At 36.6% G+C, this 10061-nt stretch overlaps 1 protein-coding gene across 1 annotated transcript in view; it reads left to right on the forward strand.

The window, feature by feature from the left end:
- The first annotated feature begins 1136 nt into the window (after positions 1-1136).
- Positions 1137-10061, forward strand: part of LOC103511890 (L-threonine ammonia-lyase) — a 55909-nt gene continuing 46984 nt past the window's right edge. Inside the window, exons 1-2 of the mRNA XM_026825515.1 lie at positions 1137-1144; positions 9441-9525. Of these exons, the coding sequence (XP_026681316.1) occupies positions 1137-1144; positions 9441-9525 (93 nt within the window). The remainder of the gene's footprint in view (positions 1145-9440; positions 9526-10061) is intronic.

Consider the following 10061-nt stretch of genomic DNA (forward strand, 5'->3'; position numbering starts at 1 on the left):
GTTTATTCGATCGTGATTAGAGAAAATCAGTACCTATGTACCTACCAAAAGTAGAACCCCCTGAGATATACATACATAACTATGTATAGTGTTGTATTATTAGTCATGTCATTAGAATGCAATGCTGCACTTGTTTTTTCCTAATTAAAACTGTCTTCTGCAAATTCTGCAATAGAAAACAAGGTAAGGTACCTTGGTTGTGTTTATAGTTTATAGTATACAAGAGAATTGGACTCGAAACTTCATTACGAGGTAGCATTGCTGACTATAAAATATCACAGGAGGAAATAATAACGTATACATACAGTGCATTCATAAAGAGTCCCCCCCCACCTTAATTTTTGAACCGATAAATTTAGAAACCTGAAATTTTGTATACCAGCCTACTACATACAGTGCATTCATAAAGAGTCCCCCCCCACCTTAATTTTTGAACCGATAAATTTAGAAACCTGAAATTTTGTATACCAGCCTATATTTAACTCTAGTTTCTTAAAACTTAGAAGCTATGTAAAAATTCAGGGACTTTTTCAGGGTCGGCCCCCGAGGGGCCAAGTTTAAAATCTTAGATGAGAACCCCCTGTTTGTGATACATCATATCAAAGGCCTTAAAGAACGTAGTACTTTGGTACAATCCAACAACCAGGGCCGAAGTTATGGCCTATTCAATTTTTCATTTTTCCATGTTCTCCCGCCAAAAGGGAAAGCACCAAAAATGCGAAATTCATATTGATTGGTGATTTGTGCTTCAAATAGGTCCCACTAATAGTTCATATTGAAATTCAGATCCAAAAATGAAATTTAGACTTCCGGCCCTGATGGTCTCCGGGGATAAAAATGGACGTTTCTCTTCAGACCTCCTATTTCCCTTTTCCTTGTACACGCGCCTTAGGGGTACGAACCCCTGATTCTACAAACTTTGGGTAACCCTGAGACCCGAACACAGCAACCAACTACCCCGGGTTGTTGCCTCCGGGGATAAAAATTGACGTTTCTCTTCAGACCTCCTATTTCCCTTTTCCTTGTAAACGTGCCTTAGGGGTACGAACCCCTGATTCTACAAACTTTGGGTAACCCTGAGACCCGAACACAGCAACCAACTACCCCGGGTTGTTGATAATCTTCAGTCGTAAAAAATGAACCGGTGAGTTGTTATCTGCTCGTACCTTATCTTGTGAAAAGTAAAGTGTTTTTCTTATCAAATCTTTCGGGAGATTTCCCTAACCGAGGAAAATCTATCTCCTCACGGCCTTGTCCAGCTCTACCACAAACAGTTTCAAAATTTAATTTTTGGGACTGAATTTCAAAGTGAATCATTAGTTAGACCTATTTGAAGCACAAATCACGAATCGATATGAATGTCCCATTTTTGGTGCTTCCCCTATTGGCGGAAGAACATGGAAAAATGAAAATTTGAATAGGCCATAATTCCGGCCCTGGTTGTCGGATCGATCTCAAACTTGACCACAGTTCTACGTTATTTAGGGCCTTCGATATAATGCATAACAAACAGGGAGTTCTCTTTTAAGATTTTAAAGTTGGCCCCCTGGGCCCGACCCTGAAAAGTCCCTGAATTTTTACACAGCCTATAAGAGACTAGAGGTAAATATAGGCTACAGAATTTCAGGTTTCTAAATTCATCGGTTCAAAAATTAGGGTGGGGGGAACTTTATGAATGCACTGTAGGTATAATGAAGTACCTAGGTACTATGTATAATTGTACATAGGATATTATGTACACTGCACAGTTAGGTAATAGTTCATTGTATATTATGTATACTGTACAGTTAGATAATAGTACATAGTATATTATGTATACTGTCCTTTCCGCGTAAATTCCGTGTGGGAAATTTTAAGTTCGAGGGAATTTTTTTGGAAACTGAGAAAAAAAAAATCCCACTTCATGAGGAACCACAGACATCGAACATCGAAAAATAAAACATCGATGTTCGATGTTTCCATCGAAAGAAAAACATCGACGTTGACATCGATGTTTTTGTTCCGATGTATCGATGTTTTCAAAACGTCGATGTCGATGTCCCAACCCTAATCCAGGGTCAGCCCCAGGGGGCACAACTTCAAAATCTTAATTGTAATTAATCATATCAAAGGCCATAAGAAACGTTGTACCTACTTTGATATAAGTTTAAACTCGATCCGACAACCAGGGCCGGAATTATGGCCTATTCAATTTTTGAAAATGAATGTTTTTAAATTTAATTTTGGTTTGAATTTCAATATGGATCATTAGTGGGACCGGAACCTCTTTGAAGCACAAATCACCGATCAAAATTATTTTTTAATTTTTGGTGCTTCAGCTTCCCCTATAGGCAGAAGAACATGGAAATATGAAAATATTAATAGGTAGGCCTTAACTCCCAGTAGGGAATCAAATCACGGGACTGGGTAGAGTTAGGTATATGGGGAGAACGTGTGAATAATGATCTCAGTGGAGACATAAATAATACAAATATTGTTATTAATATCCATCCTATAACGTAACGGGCTAACGGGAGGTGCAGTGCAGTGTTAAAACAAAAAATACATAAACCTAGCAAACATAGTAACAATACTCTGCTCATGCTGGTATTGCTGGTATTTTTTCTGAACTAAACCAGTTTTCCCTTTCGTAGAAGGGAAGAAAATTTGAAAGTTATCTGCAGCACGCTGCATAGTAAATAACTAGTGGTTGACCCGTCCTTTGTACGGGATCAGCGTGGCATTAAGAGTCATAACATTGAGGTGCTGCCATTTTGAATCGGGATGGAATATGACAAATTTAAATAGCCTATGTCACCCTCAGTACTATTCTTAACAACTATAAAAAATTTCATCAAAATCGGTCGAGCCGTTTTTCGTGAAAAGAGGACAACAAAAGGTCCATCAGAGTAACAGCGCCGTAACAGACAGACATACATGTACATGTTTCTGTGTATGCAATATGCAACAATTTAGTCGAATTTCGCGTTATTTTCATAGTATAACTTCTCGCTGTTTCTTATTTTCAAAAAATGTTATATATCTTTTTCTACGTTTCTATTGAAAATTAATAAGGTTCTCTAACTTTATTTAGTGATGGGACTCGAGTGAGATTTTTCAACTCGATTATTTTCTACTCGATTATTTTCCAACTCGAGTTGTAACTCGAGTGGAAATTAATCGAGTTGAATATTTATTCCTGGAAATTACACCGTGCCGATTTCTCACTCGAGAGTCGAGTAGGCGAGCGAGTCGCTGATATTCGGGTTTTCGTTCGGAAACTCTCGGCATACGGGTATACCACTATACCCCTCCCCCTCTTCAGTTCTCTTTCTTGCATCATCATCATCATCTCAAATTGGAGAACTTGGAAACTTGATTGCTGTTGAGTGGTCCGGAAGTTATTGAGTGATGGGGCGTGGATGATGGGCTACAGATTAGGTCCATTAGGCAAAATAATGCCCTTGGTGCTTGGTGGTGAAGCGCCTGGTGCTTGAGATGGTGCATTTGAGATGCACATGGTGCAATTTTGAGGCCGCTGTCATGGCTTTTAGCCACTCATCACACCCATACTAAGACCCTGTGAAAATTAGAACTATGAAACACATTATACCAAAGGCAATTTGAAAGGAAACACATGTGCCCTAGGTAAAACAAAAATTTTGATATTGGTATAGTTAACCTACAAAGGAATAGCATACAATTAAAAATTGACAAAAACAATTTTATTATTTCTCAAATAACTTCACTAAAATAATAGAAAACTTACCTCTAAAAGGAATCTTTAAATCCATATTTTTATAGGGGAAAAAAAATCACGAGGAAGAAATACTATTTAAAAGACAATTTTAATTTTATGTTTTACACAATTTGATCTTGTACTAAGAAACCTCATGACGGTCGGCAGTAAAGTGAACTAGGCTCAATGTAGCCCTACCCAATGTTACCAAATTCATCCGCGGAGGAAAAGTAGTTCGCTTTCTAGTTTTAGTGACATTTTAACTTGTTTTGCAGTGTCGAAGCGTAGAAAGGGGTGGACGCAGTACTCAGTAGCGTATTCGTTGATATTCGATGAGATGATCGGTATCAGAATTTCACAACATTACAGAACACAAAAAGAATCATATTGATAGCTCCTTTTTTCACGGAGTTACACGAGTTTTTGTACACCAACTCATGTGCTTTTTGACAAAATATGTGATAGGCCATTCTATTTGACTACGTTAACCCTTTAGAAGTCAATATTTTTTTTTTAACTTTCATTGAATTTTAATTGTTTTTAATCCTAAATATATACAGCCCCTTGTGTAACTGACTCACTCACTCACTCATACTAATTCTAACCCACTTCTAGATGAGCTAGGAAGATTTTGATTATGAAAACCACGCTTCTCTCCCCTATATTCTCACATATGAGTTTTCATGTGATTAATATGTAGATATGCACAGTTAACAAGTGGGAGGCAATTGTGGAAAATAGAAGTACATACCTACGAAATTGTAGAAAGGCTGAACGGGGAACTTTAAACTGTTAGTACATAGACAAGTATCTGCCTGAGAATCCGTCTCGCTGGAGGACGTAAAACTAAGACAAAACCAGCCCTGTCAAGCCACAAACAATAACACTGGCTCTTTTGAGGGTACCTGAATGGGACTACGGTCATGTCCGTCTCAGGAAGTAGGGTACAAGGACATTTTATGTACCTGAATATCCCTCATCAGACCCCTGAGCGAGCTCTCTAGCCTAGATGGCACCTCTTGGGATCCTCTCAATGGGATAATATATGAACTCACAGGTTTCTCTGAAATAAACCTGATTGTGCGGACTTCTACAGCTGCTGGAGGTGAATTTTAGAGAAACTGAGGAGGTTGAAATATACCAGTGAGGGTGCTTCTAGGTTCCATCGAGGTCCACGGAGAGCAGACTCTAAATCCCTCAAGACCCCTTCGGTTTGGAGGTCCTGAGCGACCTCGAAAACCCCCGAATCAAATAAAATCTTCCATATTTCTCTTTTTTTATGTTTCGGCCCGAATCAATGCATCAAACTAGGGAAAAATACATGTAAAGGCCCATTTAAACTTTGAGCTCGTTGTGCCAGGAGTTACCTTTTTCCGATCGAGCTGAAACTTTGCAGAGATTTTTTTTTATTATTATTATTTATATTGGAACCATTTTAGGGGGGGATCGTTTTTAATTTCGAACTTTCAAAAAATAAGGGCAAGCCTACTGTGGTATCATATACCTACGATGAAACCAATGAGACTGAGGTCTAGGTATCGCTAGATTCGCTAGTAAAAACCAAAAATAACGAAAAGCTGTAAAACCCATGAATTCTCAAAGACAAATTATGAATTCAGCCGTTTTTTGGCTGCGACCGGTTTAATATTATCGTTTTAATAGCAATTCCTTTGAATTGTCTTGTTCTTTACACATTAGTAGGTAGGTATTTCCTTAATTTTGGACATAATATGTATACAGTGCATTCATAAAGCCCCCCCCACCTTAATTTTTGAACCGACGAATTTAGAAACCTGGCATATGTTTCGAATGATGGCATATGTTTCGAATGGCATATGTTTCGAAAATTAATTTTTGAGACTAAATTTCAATATGAATCATTAGTAAGACCTATTTGAAGCACAAACCACCAAAATCGATATGTCCTTATTTTTTATTACTGGATATAGTTCTATTTCTACAAACACATTATTTATTAAACATGCAAGTACAAAATAATAGTAATACTTCTAAAGTAATAGTACCTACTTTTATGCAATGGAATTGTAACGGATTTCTCTTGAGAAAGAGAGATATTCAATTATTAATTCAACATTTTAACGTTATTATTCCAAATCAATGAGATGAGAGAGAATCTCCACAGAATTTCTTTTGCACGAGTCATCTTGGATGTCTTTTGAAGAAACGTACAGGGTGGTTGTGTAAGATACAATAACCTGTTCCTGTGTCTTGACGTAATTTGCTCCGAAGGTTGGATAAATTGATCATCAGACTTATCAGCCTTTGGCTTTCTATTCTACCTTTGGCTTTCTAGTGTCTATCCTTTAGTTATAAAATTTCCTTCCAAAAATAAAATTGATATAACATAAACCAATTTTAATTGGAGAACATCAAAACTAAACAACCTATTGAAGTATTCTTTCTTCCAAAGGCACAAATGGGATAACAAAGGAAGGGAAAATGTCAGAAAATAGACAAAAGCCCTCACCCCAAAATACAACATTCAAGTTAAAATGCTCATAGTTCTTATGCTTTTCAGGCAGAATCTTCTTACAACCACTTTGATAATCTTGGTTACGAGATGGGTGATAATGATTCTATGATTGATAATAATAATAGTACAATGTTGGTCGAAAATAATTCTCCTGATAATGCTATTGATAATATGTATAGATTTGGAGGTGTTTTGAGTCCTAACCTCGGTTAGGTACCTACTCCTTTTTTTTTTTTTTTTTTTTTTTTTTTAATTTTTTTTTTTTTTTTAAATATTTTTTGAACGTTTAAAGATGAGAATCCGAAATTTGGGTTATTGTTCTAGCATTTGGAATCCCATTTTTGAAGTAGTTACCAATTTCGGCCAGATCCAGGGTCAGCCCCAGGGGGCACAACTTCAAAATCTTAATTGTAATTAATCATATCAAAGGCCTTAAGAAACGTTGTACCTACTTTGATATAAGTTTAAACTCGATCCGACAACCAGGGCCGGAATTATGGCCTATTCAATTTTTGAAAATGAATGTTTTTAAATTTAATTTTGGTTTGAATTTCAATATGGATCATTAGTGGGACCGGAACCTCTTTGAAGCACAAATCACCGATCAAAATTAATTTTTAATTTTTGGTACTTCCCCTATAGGCAGAAGAACATGGAAATATGAAAATATTAATAGGTAGGCCTTAACTCCCAGTAGGGAATCAAATCACGGGACTGGATTTTCATTTCGGGATCGGGATTGTGATTTTCCAATCGTGGGATTATCGGGATTGATCATTTTCTTGAAATTTAGGGGAAATATTCGTTATTTTTCACAGTAAAATTTTAAAATACGGTGTGGAACCTCGATATAACGAACCTCGCTATAGCGAAATCCTCGATATAACGAAGAAAAGTCGACTTCCCTTCCCTTCAGATGCAAAAACCTCAGTATAGCGAAGTAAAAGGAATAGATACTCGTACAACGAAGTAATTTGGGGCACGAGCCCGAGAAAATTACCTCAGTATAACGAAATTGATTGAATTTTAACCTCAGCATAGCGAAGTGAACGAAGTAATTTGGGGCACGAGCCCGAGAAAATTACCTCAGTATAACGAAATTGATTGAATTTTAACCTCAGCATAGCGAAGTGATTCTAACTTTAAATGTGTGTCTCGTATATTTGCAACCCTCTACTGTGTATTTTAAATGGTATTCTGGAAGCCTAGCGTCTGAAAAGTATTTTACTTTTAGTTCGAGAAATTATCTTGAAAAATAACATTTTTTACCCATATTAACAAGACCGTTTGGCGTCAGGGGAAAATCAGACAAAAAGCCTTGGCCGTCAAAGTGTTAAAAGCAAGTAGCATTACCTCAGTATATATCTACATTATATCTATCTACCTGCTTCTTCTTCTTCTTCTTCTTCTCTTTATTAGATTTTTATTAATATTAGTACGTAAGCTTAGTTCTAAGTACCTACCCTATTAGTCTCGGCTTGAGCAGAGGTACCTACAATGTAAATAAAATTGAAAATTCTTAGGTCAGTTTGTATGAGCGCCGTGTGATTGTTTGAGTATGCAATATGCAACAGTATAATTAATAATTGGTGGAGATGTCTGATTTACTATGTACCATTGTACCAGTACCTGCCTATATTTCTTGATGAGTTGAAATCAGGAGGCAACCAAATTATTATAATGCGTAGGTACTGTTCTACTTTTCTCCATAATTTTAAATAAAATGAAAACTGTTCACAATGATTACGAAATGATTTATCATTTTTTTTTTTTTTATACAAATAAAAATAAAAAAATAAAAACAAAACAATAACAAATGGTTCTTTACATAATTATGCTACATTGATTTCTGCTTTACAACGGGGCCAACCCTTAATTATAATTAGTATTAGTATTAGTACCCATACCTAGTTCATATACACTCACCCACAAAATTACCTGGACATTCCGAAAAATGTCCATACCATCGCTTCTACTTTTACGGATTCCGTCTGTATTACTACAGTAGGTACCTAATATACTGGATGATACAAAATGAGACTTTCTCAATACAAAGGTACTAAATTTTCATGTCGCCACCTGGACTCAAACTCCTGTCCTCCGGATCACGGGTCCAACTTTCTACTTCTGAACTACTGGGCTAGTAAATCCGTTTACATAATAATCCTTGAAGACGTAGGTACAAGCTAGAATGTACAACTGCAAAACTTTCAACTGAATTATACTTGTTCATTAATGTTCATCTGACCATAAAATATCACGGATAGGATCTGGCCGAAATTGGTAACTACTTCAAAAATGGGATTTCAAATGCTAGAACAATAACCCAAATTTCGGATTCTCATCTTTAAACGTTCAAAAAATATTTAGGGGTTCCAATACTTTTCGAACGCTTTGTGGTTATACTAGATCGATAATACTTACCTTGCCTCTATTGAAAGACTTGCTATCTGACCACCATGTAACTTGAGGTGAAGGTCTAGACCCTGCTACATGACAGATGAACGTATGTTCCTGATTAGCCACTAGACGGATGGGTTTGTTCACGATTTGAACCGACAGGGGTTTTACTGAAACAGAAAACCGGAACACACATTATTATTCTACTTCAACCCTGGGTTATCGATTCATACAGTGCATTCATAAAGTCCCCACCCCAACCGATGAATTTAGAAACCTGAAATTTTGTATACGAGCCTATATTTACCTCTAATTTCTTATAGGCTATGTAAAAGTTCAGAGACTTTTAATTTTTGAACCGATGAATTTAGAAATCTGAAATTTTGTATACGAGCCTATATTTACCTCTAATTTCTTATAGGCTATGTAAAAGTTCAGAGACTTTTTCAGGGTCGGACCCAGGGGGCTAACTTTAAAATCTTAAATGAGAATCCCCTACTTTTGATAACTACATTAAAGTCCTTAAAACGTAGTACATTGGTACAAGTTTGAGCTCGATCCGATAATCAGGGTCGGAGTTATGGTCTATTCAAATTTTCATTTTTCAATGTTCTCCCGCCAATAGGGGAAGAACCAAAAATGGGAAATTCATATCGATTTTGGTGGTTTGTGCTTCAAATAGGTCTTACTAATGATTCATATTGAAATTTAGTCTCAAAAATTAATTTTCGAAACATATGCCATTCGAAAAAAAAGAGAGAGATCACTCTAAACATAAGGCAGCTAAATGATAGCAAGGGATTGATTGATTCTTTCCTATTTTTGCAGGGATGTAGAAGAGACATCAGATCTGGCCAGTTCTGTGGATAGCAGTGAAGGTGTTGTATTCTGTCCTGCCTTCAGCGGTCTTCAGGTAACTTTACTCTTTACACTAAAAATCTAACTGAGGCTTAGATGTAGGGCAAACAGTCCTGAAGGATTTGTTGAGCTTCTACAAATCTAGGAAATGTTAGAGGAAAAAAGATTAGTGGCACATTTGATACAACCTCCTTGGCCGAGTGGGTATCACACTTGGCTTGCATATAGGAGGTCCCGGGTTCGATTCCCGGCGGGGTCGAAGTTTTTTCGGCTCTGTGTTTGGAGTCGCGAGGACAATTGAGTAGCTACTTTAATCGAGGAGCGACCAGTGGCGGCATTACCAGTGTAAAAAGATTATTGAAATATGGAAATTGATTACAAAGGAGGCATTCAGTAATGCTGTGATATAAACTCTTAGTATAATGGAATTAATGGAACAACTTGTTCTAAGCTGACAGTATAAAACACTACTTATATTTACCCATAAAAGCGTTAAAAAAGCTCTCTGGTTCAATACATTTTTTTTTATCATTTGTACATAGGTACGTATATTTATTTCATCATTTGATGCTTATTGTACCTCTGTTTTTT

Source organism: Diaphorina citri, unplaced genomic scaffold, assembly GCF_000475195.1.
Source record: "Diaphorina citri unplaced genomic scaffold, Diaci psyllid genome assembly version 1.1 scaffold764, whole genome shotgun sequence".
Taxonomy (NCBI): domain Eukaryota; kingdom Metazoa; phylum Arthropoda; class Insecta; order Hemiptera; family Psyllidae; genus Diaphorina; species Diaphorina citri.